The following is a 21,579-nucleotide window of genomic DNA, read 5'->3' as shown; positions in this document are numbered from 1 at the left end:
CCACCCCACCACACAATTTTACAGTCCAATAATGGGTTGAATCTTGGTTTGAAATATCGTTTTAGGTCATGATATGTAAAGTCAAAGTCAAGCTGAAGTTTAATGTCACAAATGTTTCTTGAGTGCCCATAAAACACCAAGCATATTGTGAGGTGAAGCAATGATATAAAAATGATACACAGATATTTTCATGAAACTCACAATCTAGTAGAATAAAAATAGAGGCTAAAGTTACATAATTAATAAAAAGAAAAACAATGAGATAAAACATTTGCACAAACATACAAGAGCAGAGAGGTTATGTCCCGTGAGAGTCAGGTCAGGTTTTAAGCAGCAGATGGCGCTTGAATCAGGTTTTGAGCACTGGACATTTTAGCTTGGGAAGTGAGGGTAAAGATAACAGCAGGAGCACAGAGTGGAGAGTGCACAGGTGTATCCAGGACGTGAGGAATGAGACACTCAATGGGAACAAAGCTTTTGCATGGTGAAAAGGTGGAAGGAAGGCTGGGATCATCATACTGGGAAACTTAAATGTCAGAGAAGAGTAAATTCTGTATTTAAATGTGATAATTTATATAGAATATAAGCATATCAACAGGAAGTGGACAATCAACATGAGTTCACTTTGCCCTCCTTCTGCTTCACTCTGGGAAATAGGAAGCCACTGAAAGTTTCTAAGTGGGGACTGATCAGAGGGACACTGCAGATGTTAACAATAGAGGAGGCCTAAAGTAGAGGTGAAACAGAAATAGAAAAGAGTCGAAAACCTAACCACATAAATTCTTGCTAATTAGCATTATTTGATGTGAGGAAGCATGAGACATACGTGAGGGTTTATAGGCTTAAAGTTTCAGAGGTTGAAAGCATAGGAAATACGTAAGAGCCTACTGGTTTGGGTGAAGAGGAGGATAGTCTGTGACTTGCCAGTGTTGACTTCCAGTTGGACATCCAGGGAGAAAATATTAGAAAGTAACACAACAGGTAATGGGAGCAAGGGAAAGTAGCTACAGAGAATGACATTTTGGAATCATTCTCAAGAAGTTAAAACAGAGCCATGGTTGGGAAGGCAGGCTGCCAGCCTTAGAGGCCTCCCTGCAGTGAACAGATCCAACAGTGAACAGAACCAAGACTTCATTGTCTGTGAGGGACACAGACCACTAATGAGCAAAAGCAATTCAGAGGGACAGTGCAATGGGAAGGAGAGAGTTCAGTACAGGGTTGTGGGACTATGTGAAGGACAAACGCTATCCAGACATAGAGTCACAGAGGCTCTTTGCTAGAAGGACATCTAAAATGAGACCACAAAGTGAGTAGGATTTAGCCAGGTGAAGGATATGCAGAGTGAGAATGTTCCAGCACAGTACAATGTGTATAAGAGAGGAGGCAATTGAAGACATTGGTGCTTTGGGGCACTAAAAACATCTCCATGAGAATGATATTAAGCTCACTTCAGATGGAGAAATGAAACTCAAAGATTTAATAGCTTTCCCACAGTTTCTCAGCTGGCCAAACCTGTACTTCAAGTCAATTTTTCATCGAGAGGTTGTTCTTTCTACTATTCCATCTTGTCCCATGAATGTCTCTAATCTTGGGTGTGTCCCCAGTATTACTACACCACAGTTGCAGAGAGAGCATGACAATTAGAAGAGAATGAAGGCCCGAACTTCAGAAATGCCTACATTTAAGCAAGATGAGGATGAGGACAAAGAGAAGTAGCCACCAAAGGACTTACAGGAAGGACAATCCAAAGAGGTGAACTCCAGAGAGCAAAATAGGATAGACACCAAAGACAGAGGTGTAACAGTGGTTTAACATTTCAGATATGAAGATGATGAAGGAGTTGGTCCTCACTGTAGATGGTCAGTGATGATCCCAAGATAGCCAAGGAGGCAGGAATTTCCAGAAAAGATACAAGGGTAGAGAAATCCACAAGGGGTGAGGATGCAGTGTGTCCAGATTACACCTCAGCAACTTTGATTTCGAGTTACTGGAAGAATCAACAAGGGAAGTCACCTCAGAGACAGCAGGACATTTATTAGAACATGATCTTGGGATTAGTACTGAGGGAAGAAAGGCAGCAAAACTGGACAGGAGAAGTAGAGTTGTGATATGACAAAGGTTCAACCAACCTTCAGATGTATATCAAGGTGAGGAGACAGGGGTGAGTGTCCCATAGCTGAGGTGCTGGATATGGGCTGCTTGGGAAGGGGATGTGACCCGATATCCTAGGGTCACCTACAGCATCATTCCTACTCCAAACAGCTCGAGTAACACATTCTTCCTTCTTAAAGAGGATCTTAGGCCCTGTATTCCAGTGTTTATCAGTGGAATAATTTAGGAAGCTAGCAGAGTTGATGTAAGCGATATTTTTATTGATAATATACAATTGATAACATGCAATTTATAACATACATTGATAATATACAATTTTAGAAATACATACATAAATAGACATGCTATTATTCATTATTGCTCAAGAGTCTTAATACATAAAAGGAGATAATACATTTATAGAACACTCCCTATATACCTGGCTTTTTCTCCCAACAGATGTCAAAATAAAATAATCTCTTCTATTGAGAAGTTCATAATTTAACAGAAGAAGAAAGCACAAGAACAATAATTGCTATAAGAGTCTGTTTTTATTTTATTTGTGTTTGTACCAGTGCTGCTTAACCTGAGCTGGGTACATAGTCGTTCTCAGTAATAATGAGAATGAATTAAAGTGCTAGAGCAGGATAAGAAATGTTTGTGTAGCACACAGAATACAGTATATGTATAATTGTGCCTGGGACAGGAGTAAGGCAGTGATCACAGTGGTGGGTAGTTTAAGAGAACTTTAAAGACAAAAGGGTTCTCCAAATAAAGAAGCGAAAGAGCAGTAGGAGGTAATTTTAGGTAGTTGTTTTAGATCAAACAAAAAACGTGAAAAAAAAGAGTGAGTGGAAACAAAGCATGGAATGTAGAACTTCTTTATAAATAAGACACAGAGGCTGGAGATACAGCTCAGTGGTAGGACGCTTGCTTAAATTAGCATGCATGAGGCCTGCGTTCAATCTCCAGTACCAATAGAAATAAAAACAAAAACAAAAACAAAAACCCAGGTATAGTGAGTAGTACATGCTTATAATCCCAGCTCTCTGGAAGGGTGAGATAGAAGGATCATAAATTGAAGCTCAGCTTGGGCAATTTAATGACTTAGCAAGATCCTGTCTCAAAATTTTATTTCATTTTTGAGACAGGGTTTTACTGTGGATTCCAGGCTAGCCTTGAACTCACTGCGTAGCCCAGGCTGGCCTGAAACTTGTGAAACCGTCTCAGTCTCTTAAGAGCTGGGATTTCAAATGTGCACCACCAATGTCTCAACCTTTTTTTGTTTTAAGGACTGGGGGTATGGCTCAGTGCAAAGGCCCTAGGTTCAATCTCCAGTACTGAAAAATAACTAAATAAATAAATCACACATGACAAGCAGACATTAACATGATACACATGCATACTAACATCAGGACAGAAATGAGTTGCCATTACTGTCATGTGGAATAATTAGTGAATTTACATACATAGGATTTTATGAAAGAGACAGTCTTTGAGGTAGATGGGAGGGGATCGTTCTGAGTGTAGAAGATAGAGGTGGTATTGTGTGGTAGTTGAGTACTTGCTCAACTGGATCTAACAGATTTTGTGTTCACCACCTGACTTTGCTGGCCAAACAGCTATGTGACCTTAGGCAAATTACTTAACCTCTCAAGCCTCTGATTCCTATTTTGTAAAATGAAGATAGTATAGTTCCTGCCTTATGAGTTGCTTGTGAGGATTAATGAATGTTTGTGAAGTATTAAATAAATGTTGTACATAATAAGAATTCAGTTAACATTGTCAGTGACTAGAAGTGAGAATAGGGAGCTGCTGAGGTAGGAGTAGAGTGTATACGTTGGGAGAAAAAGGAAAAAGAAAAAAAAAAAGAAAAGAATGGGGCTTGGTAGCTTCATTTTTTAAAAAAAAATTTATTTTGGTACCAGGAATCAAACTCAGGGCCTTGTGCTTGCCAGGCAGGCACTTTTGCCACTGAGCTATATCCCCAGCCCTAGAGTTTCATTTTAAAATTCATCCCTATTTTTATTTTATTTGCAGTGCTTGGGATCAAACCAGAGCCTCACACATGCATGGCAGGGTCTTTACCACTGAACTACATCCCCAGTCCTATTCTGTCAGAATGCATAAACTTAGGCCTTTTCCCTGTAAACCTGTAGTTCATGGATGGTTTCACTTACTTCTGTTCTCCCTTGAAGTAGAACTAATGTCCCCACCCCAGGCGGCAGAGGTAACTCTGCCTTAGGGAACTTGTCTGTATAGAAAAAGAAGACGGATGCCGGTGTTATAATGGTATGACTTTCAGTGTTTGAGTGAACCCCCAGCAAAAGAGCCTGTCATCTGGGTTGCTGCACAGAACACTCAGCAATGCCTACCACTGTTATGAAGGTTGTACTGAGTAGGAACCAGAGCCACTTGCCTGGAAGCTTACTTTCTCTAGTTTGAATTTATTATTTCTTTTTTATTCTATGATATTGTGTTTTTACAGTGCATGTCTTTTCTGCGCTTTGTCATGTAAATCATATCCTTGGGGCAAATTGTCTCCATTCTTTAGGTTTCTCTCCTCTCAGAGTGAAAAATTCTTGGTTTGCCCTGAATTTATTTTTTGCAGTTTCAAGGTCTTTTCCTTGTCTTTTTCCATCAGGCATCCAACCCTAGGTTTGTCTGCCTTTGTTTTCCGCCCACAGATCACTGATTGACCAGGCTGTTGCCAGCGGCTCCTTCTGATATCAAAGGATAGTCAAGGCGGCCTTTTTGCCTTTCACTTTGAGACTCCTTGTAATTGCATCAGTACTGCACGTAATATGTGGAAAATCCACACGGACTGTCAGTCATTGGGTTAATTAGTTTCACGTCGACTCAGAGGAGCTGAGTCCTAGTGCACAAGCAGCATCCTACGTGGGCTGGTTTCACTCCAAGGGAGCGGCATCCTGAAGGAATTTCCTCTTACTCCGCCCCTTTCCTCCACCAGCACCCCTCCCCCCGCAGCTCCAGTTCTTGACAAATGGCACAGAAATGAAATATAAAAGTATTAAGTCGATTGTTAATATCTAGGAGTGGCAAGTATGTAATGCGTCTCTTTTCTTGGCAGGTCAAAGATGAAATTTGATTATGCTTTGGAGGGTGTGGTTTGCCTCTTGAAATTCCCACCACTCTTTACCAATGAATGCTGCATTACCTTGAGCAGCCTCAAGCGTCCTTATTAACTGTGGGAGGTGTACCTGCATAAATAGAGGGACGGTGGCCCTGAGAAAAGTCAGACCCGTTCTGCACCATGAAGAAGAAGCAGTCTAATACGGAGGCAGCTCCACACTGTGAACTAAGTAAGTAGCCAGCAAGCTCAGAGCAACCCAGGGAAGCTGCCCCATAAAGGCAACACGGGTGGGTGACAAGACCACTCCAGCCTTTTTCTTTTCTAGGTGCAGCAGAGGTTCCCAAGGCAAGGGTTTGGTCTGGCGGAACTTTGTCAAGCCTTTCCAAAATTCCAGATTTGCTATAGTTATTCTCAAAACTAATTTGTGCATTTTCTTTCTTCTCCAGGAGACATTCCGTGTGGGAACCATCCTGAGCAACGAAGTGGATGATGCTTGGCCCACTTTTGTTTTATTTTTATTTGCTTGGTTTTGGTTCCTGAGAATGTTTTTGATTTGCACTCTATTGGAATATTTCTTTATGCGGCTTACTCTCCTTTTTCTCTAATCTTGGACTTCATAACTTAGTAAGATTTTCTCCTAGCGCTTAGCTTTTTGATGAAGAAAAAAAAGCTTGATTTTCTTTAATGCCGAAACCAGTAGAGAGAGGTCTAAGATTATTTTTAGTAGATATTAAAGACACTGTAGAAAATTAGGGTGATGTGTTAGGGAGTTTATTCTCCCCTGTTGACTAGTTATCTATAGCGAAGTGGGGTGAGGTTGACAGGTAAGCCTCGCTGTGAGACTTGGAGTAGAACACCTGATGCAGGCGGATTGGCTGCACTGGCCGAGGCTTCACGGTTCCTCCCTGGCGTGGGCCGCTGTTGGTGGAGCAACTTTGCAGATATGATGATGTGTCTCTAGGATGGAAAGAAAATGGTCCTGTCGGGTGGCCGTGCTTTATTATAGGGTGAAGCTGTACCTGGTAGAGTCACTTCTCTAGAAGAAGGGAGCTGTCAGTAACTAACAAAAAGCGGTAAGCGAAATACTGCAGGAATTTTGTCTCCAGGTTGCTCACGGAACGTGAGTTTCCAAGTGTAAGCACCTTCTGGATCTGCGAGCTCTTTGGCCACACCTGCCCCCTCGGCCCCACCCCCTTCCCTACCCCCACCCCGCCGCCTGGCTCGGGACGGGCGGAGCCTTGGTCCTGGCGGGGCTGCCACGCGCCCTGATAGCTGCAGCGAGCCTGCCAATAAGGGTGCACGGCCCTCGTCGTGCCGACCAATCACTGGAGGGCAGGGGCTTGGCTCGCCGGCGCTGGCTGCAGGGTTATGGAGTCCCAGACGCCCGGGCTGCGTGTCAGGTGGTTCCGGAGTCGCTGAGGCCGGGGACAGGCGAGGTCAGCGGCCGCGGCGCTCCGCTCGAGGCGGGCGAGAGGGGCGCAGGGCGGGTGAGAGGGCGCAGGGCGGCTCGGGGCCTGTGTGGGTTCGGCGCGCGGTGCAGTGCTGCGCGACGAGGCGCGGACCGCGAGGGCCTGTGGCGCCAGGCGCGGGTCGAGGGGACTGAAGAAGCCGCTTTACTCAAAGGAAGACAGAACGGAGGGCGCCGGGAAACAAGGGCAGAGAGTGGGCTCTGGGGCCACCGTGCCTCGCGTCTTTCCCATAGCGGCCTAGGAAAAATAGCCCATCGCGGGCTGGACTTGTCAGGTCCATGGTCCAGAGTGCGTGGACGCGCTGCGAGGCTGCGGCACAGGACAAGGTCTCGCGCTCCCCTTCGTGATTGCCGAGCCTCGGGAGCGAATTCGTGCTCTCCCGCCGCCCATTGCACCAAAATGCTCTTGGAAGTCCCGCTGCCCCCAGAGCCCTGTCAGGGGACCGGCCGGGCCGGCCCGTATTGTGTGCAGCTCCCGGATCCGGCTGCGTACCGGGATTTAGAAGGGTGTTTGTGTAGGGACACGTTGCACAAGACATGTAAGTAGGGTACGTGCCCCCGACCCTTCGGTTTCGTATGTCCCTACTTTTAAAGCTTTCGAATAAGCTTTTTTGACATTCAGTCTTTGTATTATTTACATTTTTGGTTCTTCCGAATTTCCTACCGCATACATCAGGCTATTTCGCAGAGCATTGTTAGGGAAGAAGTTTAGGAACCCAGGTTTGAGTTCCCTCCCTGTAAAATGAGGATGCAGTATTCTCACATTGAACATTGCTTTCAAAAGGGTATTGTGAGTTACAGGATGTCGCATCTTTTGAAGTGGAAAGCACAAGCAAACATATGGAAGGAGAGCTGGGCTTCTAGAAGCCTGTGCTGGCCATGATTTGAGTGCATATTGGTGAGGCCCAGGGAAGCTATGCTTCCCTTGATTTCTATGGAATCTGAAGCCTGACCAGTTCGTATCACTTCTTGGCTGCTAAACCTTTGTGCAAGTTGCTTAGCTTCTTTGTTCTGTGTACTTAAAGTGAGGATTGATATCAGTTTTATAAGGCTGTTGGTGAGTTTTGAATGAGTTAAAAGACTGGAGTGCTTGGAATAGTTTCCTGCATGTAGCAAATTTTGTTATTATTCTTATCTACTCATGCCTTCTTTCCCCCTAGAAGTTTAGAACTTCAGGATTAGGACCTTATTACTTACCCCTTGATCAGAATTCCTTAATCTATTGCCAGTGAACCTTTAGGCCTGTGTTTTGTCTTCATCATTAACTTGATCTGAAGGCACGGTGCATATGCCGAGCAACTTTCTGCTGGATGTTTTATTAAATAAGGTTGAAAAGTACCCTTATGCTCAGTCATTTACTGAGAGCTGTGTTGTTAAGTGAAACCTGAGAAGTTCATTGGCTGTCTGTTTTCTCACTGGGTATCACTTCATTTCCAGTCTTACTTGGCTTGGACAGTTTATTTTGGACACAGTACAGAAAAGCTATGATTGTGGCATAGTGAGTTTTTCATGTTTCCGGAATGGCTGTGGGACTCAGAAGGGGAATTTCTGAGCAGCCTGGCAGCACTTCTTGTTAAGGAAAAGGGAAGCTTGGTTGGAATCTAATGTTACTACTGTTAGGAAATCAGTGTGGTCCCTTGCATTACCAGCCAGAGCTTCTAAGCAGCTTTGGTTCATTTTGACTCAGGGAAGTGAAGGTCAAAGAATGGTATCCACGAGGTAGAATCTTTGCTGTTTGACAGTCAGCACAAAGAGGTTGGCTGTCTGCTGCTGAATCACACATCCTTATTTCCTGTCTCCACACCGGGCATGAGGATATAATTGTCTGTGGACAGATGATTCCCTTCTTAGGGGCTTAAAAATCCCTCTCAGTTTCTGTTGGTGCCACCTGGGTGACTCCACGGAAGACTGCTTTGTCTTCTGGTTCTTCTTTTCCAAAGAAGGCGCTGTGGTGTGATTAGGAAGTAATCACAAAATAAGAAAGTGAATTTCTGAAGAAGGGCAAGCTTGCTGCAATAGCCTGCCAGCCAGATTTGGCTGAAGTACAGATGGTGTAAGTTTAGTGATTTAACTTTGGGCTAACACAGTGTAACGGTTCTTTAGGTTTGAAAATTGGATATTGGTATGGTGAGAGTGGAGGAGAGCGTTTTTGAAAGTTCTCCACAATGTGTGCTTGGATGAGAAGGCAAGGGGTGATAATGCGTTAAGTATTTAGAGCAGTGTTGTCATTATTATCATCTGGTGGTTTGAATAAAATATTTTGAAAAAGAAGTCTAGGACATTTGAATGGGCAGAATATAAGGAGTTATAAGGCTTAGACGAGTGACGGTGAACCTTTTAGAGCTGTCAGTGATACAGCCTGCTGTGGCACGCAGGTCCACTGCCATTGACCTGGGTTCTTGTCTTAAGTCACTGCAGGCTGTTTTTAAAATTATTTTATTTCATTTTTCTGTACTGGAGATTAAACCTACAGCCCTCACATTGAGCTGCATCCTAGCCCTTTAAGAAAAAAAAAAAATTTTTTTTTTGAGACAGGTTCTTTTGCAAAGTTGCCCAGCTGGGTTTGAATTTGTGATTATCCTAGCTCAGACTCCAAAGTGCTAAGGTTACAGGCATTCTCCATGCTCCACTTTTAGGTTTTTGTTTGCTTTTTAAAGGCTGGGTCTCGATATATTGCCCAGGTTGGTTTCCAAATCATGGGTGCAAGCAAACCTCCCACTTCCTCCTCCCCTCCAGAGTACCGGACTCTACAGGTGTGGGCCACTATCATTTATTCTTTTTATAATGTAACAAATGTTTATTGAACAATTAACATTAATTGGCACCTGGAAACATAGAAAGGTATCCTCCAGGTAGCCTGAAGAGAGTAAAACAACATACATATACTGTAAAGTATATTTTTTAAAAAAGAAAAATAAATATTTTAATGGAATATAAAAGCATTGGGCAGAAATGACAAAAATATATTTATTATGTAACTTCTCTTCCCTTTAAGGTCAGAGTGATTTAATTTTTAAGTATTATGACCAAAGTTTCCAGACATAGATTTGGAAATTAGGTTCTCAGTCTTGTTGTGCTCACTGCTGGTAGGTCAGTCATGTTGTGTGAAGTTCTTGTTTATTCAGTTTGGTCTCATCTGTAGTAATTTGATACTTGCTAAAACTCTGTAATAAAAGGAGAAGGCTACAAGTTAATTATTAAATAAAATACCAAGTTCCAAAGAGCAGAAAGAGGAATCTAAGAGGCAAGAAAATCTTGTAATATATGTTATCTGTCTTTACATGTAATATTTCTTTGAGGAACATAAAGGAAAATGTATACTTAAATTTTAGGAGCCAATATCCATCATTAGATAAATGGGTTGAATGTAATCCAGTGATAATCACTCTTCATATTTGCCAGAGAAAAGCTACTTAGGGAAAAAAATGAAATAAGTTGTATCATGTACAGGTACAGATTCTCTATGATGAATGTGATCATTGTGTATATCTAAAATGTACCAGTAACATTTGATTAGAGAAAAAAATTTAATTTTTTAATAGTATGTATTTTATAGAACATGATTATTATATTCATTGTGAGGAATTGGTACATGTACCTAACACACATCTTAATTCTTTTTTTGTCCCCTTTCATTCCTCTTCTTTTCCCTTCTTTCCATCTGCTAGACACGTTCCTATTTGCAAAATTTTTTTTCCTGTGGCAAAAAAAAAAAATAAAAAATAAAAAAAATAAGAGACTTTTTTTTTTTTTTTATAATACTATAGATCCAACCCAGGGCCTAGGATATCCTAAGTAAGTGCTCCATCACTGAGTTATGTTCCCAGTTTGGTGTGGACATTTTTAATAGATTTTTCCTTTTCCAATAGACAGGGTGTTTGAAATTGTTCACCGAACTTGGAGTTGTATTCTAGGACAGAGGTGTCAGGCTTGGAGTCTACTATGTTTGTTCCCCAAAGCAAAACACAGTGCTGTAAAGTTCTTGTCACAGTTTCAGTAAGCTCCCAGGGTGACAGTTGAGAGGAACAAAGACCAAGGGATGGGCACTGGTAAGCCCTGAGTGACCCTGACACATAAGCAATCAAGTATGTAGCTGGCTAAGCCTTGATGGCACCAAGCAGAGAAAAAAGAGTTCTGTAGGAGGCCCTTTCCTCCTGAAGCCTCTGGTTAGTGAATGATATTTTTGTCTAAAAGATCAGTACTTCTTGATAGGTGGCCACAGTTTTCCTTGTTCTTATCACCTTTAACACTAGGCAGCTGGCTTCATTATCAGCTGTACTCTCCCTCCCTCTTCTTACGCCCTCTCTCCTCTTCTTGCTTCTTAACATCCTCTCCTTCCTCCTTCCCTGCCTCCCCCCAACTCTCCTCCCTCTTTCTTTATCTTTTGATGGTTTCAGTGTCAGGTTTTTTTTTCTTTAAACCTCAAACTCAAAAGTCTGACTGAGGTGAAAACCAGTAAACTTGGTGTTGAATTGGAATTGTGTTTCTCTGTTAAGCCACATAAAATGTCTCTAGTTTTGCATGCCGAGAGCTGCCTGACTCCTGTAGCACATCATGTAATAGCAGCATCGATGTAGGTTAGAACTGGGTGTTGTGTGGCTTTCACTTGAAGACATGCTAATATTACCCACTTAGGGTGGAAGAGTTTGAGACCTTTTCCTTAAACTAACACTTACTAGACAGACTGTTTTGTTTCTTCTCTCATGAGGCAGGTATAGTCAGTCTTTAACCTGTCCTTTTTTCATTGTGCCATTTTATATGAAATTCATTTTTTTCGTTTTGTTTTTAAGTCTTGGGGATGGAACCTAGGACCTTGGGCATGGTAGACAAGCACTCTACCAGTGAGCCACATTCCTAGACCTCATATTCACTGTAGAAAGAGAAAAATAGTATAAAAAGATAATAATTCCAAAATTCATATCCTCAAGAGTAATCATGACTGGGGCTGGGGATGTAGCTCAGTAGCACAGTGCCTGCCTGGCAAGCACAAGGTCTTGAGTTTAATTCCTTATAGAAAAACAAACAAACAATCAGAAAACCCAAGAATAACCATGATTATCATGAGCATTTACCAAGGTGTTTCTTTTCTGTCACCCTCAGTGGGAACAGACTGAGTTTTGAAACTTGTCCTGTGAGTATCTTTGATGGAAAGTCTCAGAAAATAATGTTCCTTCATTGATCTAGAATGGAAAAAAATTGTCATTAAAACAAGAGACTAGAGCTGACTAGGTAGCTAAATTGTAGAAACGTGTGAAGTTAGCATGGTCAAGGCCCTGGTTTCAGTCCCTAACACTACAAAAGCAGGGGAGAGGACTAGTAATTTTTTTCTTACTAAAATACGGGGTTCAGGAAACAATTAGCTGTTCTAAACTACTTGAATATTTTACAGTGTCTTTGATTCCCATTCATTCAAATGACAGAAGTCTACCTTCATGAAAAAAATCTTACACAGCACACACATTGGATTGATGGTGATTCTGTAGTAGGTCTATCAAGTACGTTTACCTGAAAGTAGACATTTAGGAACGTTTTGTCAGGATCTGGAAATCTTTACATTTAAGACAAATGAATTTTTAAAAAAATTCAATTCCATGTTCTCTAATAACATTTATGGCACTTCTTACAGCCTTGACCTGCATGCATCTGGCAGTTTCTACTTTATCATGAGCTTGTCTCAGGCACTGAACAGTGTCTGAGGAAAGCCTCAAGGGGAAGAGGTGGCCATACCATTCAGTTTTAAACATTTCTGTTAATACAAACTTGTTTTTTGGGGTTTCTTTTATTTTTTATTTTTTGGTTGCTTTTATGAAAGTTCTCTTATTTAATGCTATCTTTGATTTTATTTTAGTAGGAGAAGTAAGAGAAATAAGTGAAAAGACTAAAGATCTATGTTAAAAAATACTCTTCTCTAAACCTTCTGATTGATTTTAGGAGACTGTTTCAACTCTAAAATCAGTGAAATGAATTTAAGTGCCATTAATTTCTATAGGGAAATTTTATAGGAAAACACATTTTTAAAAACAAACTTTTTGTAACCATAGGAAGGTGTTTAATTTGTATGTGTTTTAATACTTAGTATTCCAAGTGTTCTTGGTAGCAGTTAAAACAGATTTGACTTACCCGTGTGTTTTTCAATGGATCTTCTAAATGCTATGAAAAAACAAGTGCTGTTGAGTAGATGTTAAAATTTATTGTAGCCAATTAAAATTTACTGTAGCTAGTATGTATTTTATAGGGTAACTTAATTTTCTAAGAGTTTCAAACTTGCAGGAGAGTTGCAAGAATACTACCAAGAAATAGGTGTTTTCAAGACCACAGGTTAGGGCCTGGGGATACAGCTCAGTGGCGCAGCGCCTGCCTGGCAAGCTCAAGGCCCTGAGTTCAGACCTTTAAAAAAACCACAGGACTGGGGGTAGCTCAATGGCACAAGTGCCTGCCTGACAAGTGCAAGGTCATGAGTTCAGTCCCCGGTACGAAAGAGAGAGACCATAGTTAGGAGTGAGATGGTCTTAGTGAGTAGCATGTACAAGGGAAGCTGAGGGAAGGGCCATTAGACAAAATAGGGAGCTAGGAAATGCATCACTAAAAACTTCTGTTCTATGCAGAGCAAAATTCTTCCAGAGTTTTGAGTGAAACTCTGAAATCATGATTTTGTAATTGCAGTGGCTATCTGGACACGGAGACAAACCACTCCTAAGTTAAAGGCCATGAGCGCCTGTCAGGTAGACAGCTGCACATCTTCAGTTATTCATTGCAGAAGTGTTTATCAGAGGGAGTTTAACTGAACATCCCTACAGTGTTTATCTGAGAAAATCCACATGAGCTTTAAATTTTTAAAAAACTAGGGGTTAAGGATGAGGCTCTGTAGTAAAGTGTGTGCTTAGCGTGCCTTGGGCCCTGGGTTTGATCCCTAGCACCACATAAAAAAAGTCAGTCGATAATATGTGTTTTTATTTTTCTTACTGTCTTCCTTTTTTCTCTTTTTTGAGACAAGGTCTTGCTGTGTTCCCCGTGCTGTCCTTGAACTCTCAGTCTCATGAGTAATGCTGGTATGCATACCATATTGTTTAAACTTTTTTAAAAAGTGTTAACAAGGTACACAGTGTCTGTTTAGTAAAAAGCCCTCCCTTTTCTGGGCCTTGTTCTTGTTTCCCTACTCCCTTTTCCTAGTCACAGCCATTATGCCCAGCTTTTCGTCTATCCTTTGGACATAGTCCACTGTATATATATATATATATATTTTTGTCTTTTTCCTTTTTTATCGCTACCAGGGATCGAACTCACAACTGCCAGGTTGCAAGGCAGACGCTTATGCCACTGAGCTAAATCCCCAGCCCCTCCACTGTATATTTGTATGTGTCCTCCTCCTACCTTTTTTCTTTTTGTTATATATGCAGTAGCACAGTATTTAATAAATTAGTGTTTTTACTTGACAACATACCATGGAGATCATTTCTTATCAATACCATAGAATTGCCTTATTTATAATGGCTTACTGATACTCTGTCCAGTGGATGTGCAGTTTGGTCAACCAATTCCTTACTCATATCCAGGGTTTTTTTTTTTTTTATTCTTTTGATTGTATAAACAATATGGTGGGAAATATCCCTGTATATGTTTCCTTGTGTGAAGCTTTGAGTTTCAGTTTTAGGACTAGAATTGTTAGGTCAAAGGATATACAGACTTTTGAAATTTTAGATAAAATGTAATTTTATTGAAATTTTTATTTTTGAAAAAGTCATACAGCACTGAGTATATGGGGACAGAGTTTGTGGAGAGAGCCTAGAAATAGGGTCCTGTATATAGTCCAGCTGGTTGAACTAGCAATCCTTTTGTTCTAACCTTCTAAGTACTGGGATTATATACATGCACCCCACACCTAGCCTGGTTTTACAACTGTTGATAAAGAATGGGATAAAATAGTCATTACATTAACTGTGAGTGCCATGGTTTTACTGTCTTGATTGCTGTTTGATGGGAGCAGATACACTAGGCTTCAGAGAAGGTGACACTAGATGGTGGGGTTGGGCTGCACTGTCAAAGCAGTATTAATCATAACTCTGAAAGTATTCTACTGGATCAATTCTAGTTGCTTGCATCCTAACTCTGGATCTTATGCTCACTGTGGGGAAATAACTGAAACAGCCTGGTGGTATAGTCCTAGACAGTAACACTGTCTGATACTACTTTCCTGTTCCCTTATGATTTGCACATTTTTATGGGGACCTGGTACTGTACAACAAACACATCTGATATAACTGACCCTCTCTGTTCTCTGCCCTAGTATCTGTAGACATTGTAAATAGTAGGGCTTATAGTTTGTTGAGTAAAACTTGTGGTTTAAAAAAAAAAATTGGAATCCAGAATCATTTTTTTTCTTGGAATAGTACATTTTTGAGATTTCAGAACCAGACTTCTTATGGTTTGCTGGCTCTGAGTGTGCTTGGTGTAGGAATAATCACTTAGCATGCCACTAATACTTAAGTAAAAGTTTTCATGTAATATTTTTGTCTAAAATTATAAAATTTCTCCAAAACCACAAGCTTAGAGAAAAATACACTAATACCTCAACTGTTATTTAAATATAAGCTTAAAAGGCAGTTTTGGATAGAAACCTTCCACAGATTTCTCTTTTCCTCCCCCTTCTTCCTCCTTTTTCTTTTCCTTCTTCACTTTTCTTTTTTCTTCTTCTTCTTATTTATTTATTTATTTATTTATTTATTTTTGGACAAGGTCTTGCGATGCAGTTCAGGCTGGCCTTAAACTCACTTTGTAGCCCAGTCTGGCCTCAAACTTGCAACCTCCTGCCTCAGCCTTCCAAGTGCTGAGTTTACAGGCGTGAGCCACTGTACCGTTTTCTTTCTTTCATTTCTTCCTACTATTCTTACCTTTTTCTCTTTTATTTCTCATACTCAGAAGTACTTAACTAATCTTTTAAATACCACTTTTATGCTTTTGTAAACAAGAGTATCAACCAAAAGCAGTATTATTTTGTCAGTTACGGGTGTTGTACAGATGTTTTCAGAACTGACTGAAGTATAAGAAAGGGCTTTTTGCGTCACACCAAATGGTGCAAAGCTAACTAATTTGCTTCTTGAGTTTTCCCATTTCTCAGTGCTCCAAATGTGCCTTTTGCTATAAGAACCGTGGTCTCAGATCTGAATTGTGGTTTCTAATGTATTATGAGTTAACATAACCTAATAGCCTGACTTACCAGAGTGCCTTGTAAAACTAAAGTAAAAGGCCCTCAGGTATCAAGAAGCTGCTCTGTGATTGGAACTCAAGTGAGTGGCAAAATGTATAAATCACATTTAGGTGAGGGCTTTGTGAGGGACTGGCTTTAGTCTTTTGGGGCCCCCTGGGCTTGTGTTTAGCCCCCTGATGGCTTAAAACCTGACAGGAGAGATAAGACCAGTTGCCACGTGTGATATAATGACATTGATGACTAGGGAGGGGAAAGATGATGCTTTCCAAACTAGCTGGGTAGGTAGTGGAATATTTTATACCCAGATGAATCCTAAAAGCCCCTTTCAGTTCTAGATACCGGAATTTGGTATAGATATTAGCCAATAAAGAAAGCAGAGGCTGTTCAGATAGGAGCAACCAGAGTGGAAAGGAAGCCCTTTTCAGCAGTGAGAGATGGCTGAGGTGAGGCCCTTTCACCTTTTGGTAGGATGCTTACCTTGGATATTTAAGAGGGGAATAGTCAATACATAGAAGACTGTCCTTTCCCTTCTAAATTTGGAATCCTCTGAGAAACAGATTGGATAACAAGTAGATGGAAATTTTAAAACTCAGCCTTATTGGCAAGGCTGCCTAGAGAATGTGTTGTAGTCTGTGTCCAGGTGGGCTGGCTCACGTCCCCTGCTCTCCCCAGGTGACTTCACCAACACGACCTGGGGACGCGGGCTGCCCGACTCCCAGCCCCACCACACTGATTGCTGTGGCAGGACCTAGAGGAGCGCTGGCCTGCAGACTAGGCCCAGGCCTCCTGTGCCTCAGCTGTCCTGGAGAGCCCAGGTTGTCAGAGGGCTGGGGAGTGAGACGGACATGTAGCAAGACTCTCCTCAGAGGAATCTGAAGCTGTGAAATAGTGACCCTCCACTGCCACTACCCTGGTGTGGTGCTTTCTTCTGCCCTTCCCAGAAGAGTGAAGCATGAATTTACAATATTAAGTAGACTGAAGTCATTTATAGACTCTATCCTTTAAAAACTTACAAAATTTTCTTAGACTAGTCTGGCTTTTGACATTTTAGGTAACCTGCAGACAAAGACAGAGACTGGGTAATTGCCTAGCTTATTAAAGGGGTGCTATGGGTGCTTAACAGAAAGGGTTTGCCTGTATCACTGAAATACCTTTTGCCTGTTTGGTTTTTGGCAGCAAAAACAGTTAAGACTTCCTGATTTTTTGTTAAGTATCTCTTAATTATATTCTGAAAGTTATGATTGTTTAAAGATTGTCTGATTCAACAGAAGAATCATTCTTTTCTTATATAAAGACTCACTGATACAGAGTAACAAAATGCTGGTTCATTTTCCCTAATTATTCTTCCTCCCTTTTCTCCATTACAGAATCGTATTCTAAGAAAGAGGGCCCTCCGGTATCCACCATGGTGTTGGGTCCTGAACAAAAGATGTCAAATGGTAACTTACACCTTTCTATTATTATTTGATTTTTATTTGGAATTAGGCAGAAATTTATATTTTCCTTCTTGTTTGTTTCAACGACTACATTCAGAAGTCATATGTGATAATCTAAGCTGAAAATGAAAATTGATTTGTAACTACAAAGCCATACCTCATAAGTATCTTCTTTCTAATTTAGATTTTAGCTTCAGGTTTGGTTTCTGTAGTCGTAATATTAGCAAGGACAGTACTTGTCTCAGCCTTGGCATAGTAACCTCCAGAGTGTACTTTGTGCTGATGTTTCAGATATGTATGAACAGTAAAATGAAGGCAAGTACTGTATACTCGGTATTTTATTGCAACTTTTTGAGTGCTTTGACTAATCTTTCTTAAATCTGAGCTTCTCTCCTTGAGAATTTGCATTCTTTTTATATTAAATTTCCTCACCAAGTTAGATCTACTTAATTGAGGCGATGTGGATCAGCCTTCTATAAAAAGAAAACTCTTATTTTTCTATTTGGAGGTTGTAAGAATTTACTGGAAACATAGAGAATAGGGTTTTGTGGTTCAGTATAGGCATATGATGGGGCTGGGGATTTAGCTCAGCGGCATAAGCACCTGCCTTGCAAGCAGATGGTCTTGAGTTCAATCCCTGGTACCGATAAAAAAAAAAAAGAAAAAGAAAAAGCATATATATATATATATATATATATATGGGCATATGATGCCTGCAGCAAAGTGGACTTTGTATATCTCTAGTGCAGTAGCCTTTTTCTTCTGGAGTTTCACCTTCCTGTCTTTAATATTAACTGTAAAAAACAGTTCTCATGGGAAGCACTGATATCAGGCTTAGATGCTGGCACCCTGTAACCAGTTGCCTTTCCGTGTGGGATCTAGGACACAAGCTGTTCTTGCTTAGTGGTTTCCCTACACTATAAGATTTTGTCCTAAACCGTGGCAGAATTTTGCAGCTTCTGCATACTTTGAAAAGCTGGGTGGAGGTATAACGTATAATGACAGTTCTTAAAGTAAGTCCTGCAATACTATGGGGTTGGAGGTGTTCTAGTAGATTGACTTCTGTCTGTCTGTTCATCGAGATAGTACCTCATTATATAACTCAGGCTGGCCTTCAACTCACCCTTGTAGCCCTGGCTGGCCTTGAGTTTGCAGTGCTCCTCCTGCCTCGGCTTCCTGAGTCCTGGGATTAGAGATGTATGCCATCATCTTTTCTTTGAAAAGGCAGGATTTTAGGTAACCAGTGTGGCTTGGCTGGCAATGTTATATTTTGAGCTGCAAATGTCATTGTTTTTAGAGGAAAATAATATTATTCTAAAAATGGCCAAATAGTAAAAGCAGCACAGAGTAGCAAAACAATTATAAGATTGGTGTTAATCTGATCTAATACTGAGTAACTGGGAGATATCAAGGGTCTGGATTTGATCCCAAGGCTGCAAAAAAAAAAAGTTTTAATTTCAGTATTATGTAGGGTGAGCTTTGAGAGTTTTAAAAGATTTTTATTAATTTTTCTTTAAACATATTAATTCAGAAAATTCTTCTGGAGATCATGGAGACTCTGCCAGTCTTGATGCCATCAGCTCTACCTGCAGTAACTCCTCCTTTCCACAGTCCACCGGGCAAGCAGAGGAGCCTTTTGCCACCTACTTTGATGAGAAGATTGCCATTCCTGAGGAGGAGGTTCGTGCTGGGTCTCAGAGGGGAACTATGGTCTGGTGAAAGCCTGTAAAAGGAAGATCTGTTAAACAACTCAAGGGCCAGAGCTCCAGGTCTAATTTTGGCAGTCAATCTCTAAAAATAGGATTTTATAATATGAATAAACTATTTAGAAAGATAAAGAACATTTAATATTGCTTAGTGATACTAGGAGCATTTTCTGATCAGGCAACTATGGATTTCATGTTTTATTTTTTAAGCTATGATTCTTCTTCTGTTTGGGGAGTGGTTGAACACAGAGGTACTGATTAGGTTACTCTGGTTATATGTAAGATGCTGATTGAAATGTCAGGGACAGGAAGGTCTCCTAAATGGACGAGAACTAGGTTGCTAGTGAAAAGTGGCATGGAAGAGAAACCTGGACACATGCAAAACTCAACCCTGATCTTTGTTCTTTTGAAGCTGATATTGCTATTCCATATTGATAAAAGAACAAATAAATTAGATGATACTCAGTTTGATCTCCTTTCCTCTCTTGTGTAGTACTCTTGTTTCAGCTTTCGTAAACTCTGGGCATTCACGGGACCAGGCTTTCTCATGAGCATCGCTTATCTGGATCCAGGAAACATAGAGTCCGATTTGCAGTCTGGAGCAGTGGCTGGATTTAAGGTGAAAGTCTAGTCTACCCATGCGCTTTTAAGCACATGCAGTTTACCCTCGTGTTCTTTTTTCTACCCTGCTAATGGATAGCAGCTGCAGTGAGTATAAGTATTTACAGTTAGCCCTTGAACAACATGGGTTGAACTTCACAGGCCCATGTGTGTGTGAGTTCTTTCACTGGGGATTTTTGACAACTTGAAAATGCAAGAAATGAACCATATAATAGAAATATTTTAAAAATTAAGAAAAAGTTAGGTATGCCATGATTATATAAAATACAGGTTTCAGTTACTTTTCTTGTTGCTAATACAATATATCCAAAACTCAAAGGAAAAATAGTTTATTGTAGCTCATGGTTTGTAGCAGTTTCAGTTGATAGTTGAGTGGCTCCAAGGTAGGGTGGCCTGCAGCAGGGCATTGCAGAGGAGAAACAGGTCATGGCAGGTAGAAGGCAGCAAGCAGCAAAGCAGCAAGTGACAACAGCGGCCCTCTTTCTGTCCCTTACTAGTCTATCCAGGTTATGTGCCCTTAATCTAACATTGTACCATGAGTCCATCCCAGCATCACACACTTAGATCAGGCCACCTCTGAAAAGCCCCACCTATGACCTATTGAGGTTTGGCGGGTGGGGGAGTCTACATGTAAACCATAGCAGTACATGTCTGTAATCTGTTTTATCACTTACTAGCCTAAAATATAACACATTGATTCTAAAAAGTTAAAATTGATCAGAACTTACACAAATAGTCCATATGTGGTACCATTCACAGTTGAGAGAAATGTAAGCAAATGTAATGATGTGGTTTACTATAATACAGGCAAGAGCAGTGGTGTGTATCTGCAATTCCTGCATTAGGGAAGGATTAGGGAGGCTGAGGCAGGAAGGAGAATCACAAGCTTGAGGCCCAGCTAGACATCTTAGTGAGACCCTGTTTCAAAATTAAAAATGTGACAAGATGTAGCTCAGTTGTAGAACACCCCTGGATTTTGTTCCCAGACTATAAAACACAGACAGACACACACACACACACACACACACACACACACAGAGTAAAATTGTATAGTATATGTCTGTAATAATTTTTTTATTTAAAGAAAAAAAGCAAAACACAAAAAAGGATAGAAATAATACAAAATTTCAAAAAAATTAACATTAAGAAATCACTAGTTGATAAATTGTATTGTCATCTTAGAAATAGTTGTTCAAGGTACAAAATCAAAACATAAAAAGTAGACAATCAAACAATGACAGTGCAAACCATTCTGTTCAATGATCCAACAAAAACTGAGTAATATGGTCATCTATCTTACACACCTATACATACATACAGTTATATCCTTTAGAGCACTTTCCTTCCCTTTCCTTTTTGCAATGTCTATTATACATTTTGGATCTTATTACTCCTTCAATTTTTATTACTTTTTACACCAGAGAGACAATGTGATATTTACCAATATGAGTCTTATTTATTTCACTTATGAGGATAGTCTCAAGTTGCCTCCATTTACCTATAAAAGCCTCAAGATCATCCTTTTTATAGCTGTGTGATATTCCATTGTCTAAAAATACCACATCTTATAATAATTTTTTAGTCACCTTCTGTTGCTGTTGAACTATTGTTATCTACTGTGGGATGCCTAGCATCTCCATGTGAGTAGTTCATTTCTTGGATAGATTGTGTACTGCGAGAAAAAGTCATTTCTTGACGTTCTTATATGTATTCAGCACATATAGCACTATACAAAGTGATATTGGTAAAGCTTCTGGTCAGTAGGAGGTTATTAGTAGTTAAGTTTTGAGGGAGTCAAGGTATATTCACATTTTTCAAATATACACAAGGTTAGTAACCCTCACCCCTTGTTGTTTCAGGGTCCATGGTGCCCCACTTTTTTTCTTTCAGTACTAGAGATTGCATCCCAGTCTTGTACTTGAACTCGCTAGGCAGGTTTTCTACCATTGAGCTATATC

General features: G+C 40.5%; 1 protein-coding gene across 4 annotated transcripts in view; it reads left to right on the top strand.

Annotated features, from left to right (window-relative positions):
• Window positions 1–5,306: 5,306 nt before the first annotated feature.
• The window catches only part of Slc11a2 (solute carrier family 11 member 2), a 35,595-nt gene continuing 19,322 nt past the window's right edge, over window positions 5,307–21,579 (top strand). The window contains exons 1-4 of one of the 4 annotated variants that reach the window (XM_013159181.3): window positions 5,307–5,414; window positions 17,226–17,297; window positions 18,826–18,974; window positions 19,494–19,619. In XM_013159181.3, coding sequence (XP_013014635.1) covers window positions 5,366–5,414; window positions 17,226–17,297; window positions 18,826–18,974; window positions 19,494–19,619 — 396 coding nt within the window. In that variant the 5' untranslated portion in view covers window positions 5,307–5,365. Of the gene's footprint in view, window positions 5,415–6,491; window positions 6,673–6,714; window positions 7,193–17,225; window positions 17,298–18,825; window positions 18,975–19,493; window positions 19,620–21,579 lie in introns of those variants that run through there. The other 3 variants (XM_003475780.5, XM_063254737.1, XM_063254736.1) reach the window with 3 other exon arrangements.

This window comes from Cavia porcellus, unplaced genomic scaffold, assembly GCF_034190915.1.
Source record: "Cavia porcellus strain 051 isolate PalLab524CR breed Dunkin Hartley unplaced genomic scaffold, mCavPor4.1 scaffold_8, whole genome shotgun sequence".
NCBI classification, from domain to species: domain Eukaryota; kingdom Metazoa; phylum Chordata; class Mammalia; order Rodentia; family Caviidae; genus Cavia; species Cavia porcellus.
This window is presented reverse-complemented; position numbering and strand designations above follow the sequence as displayed.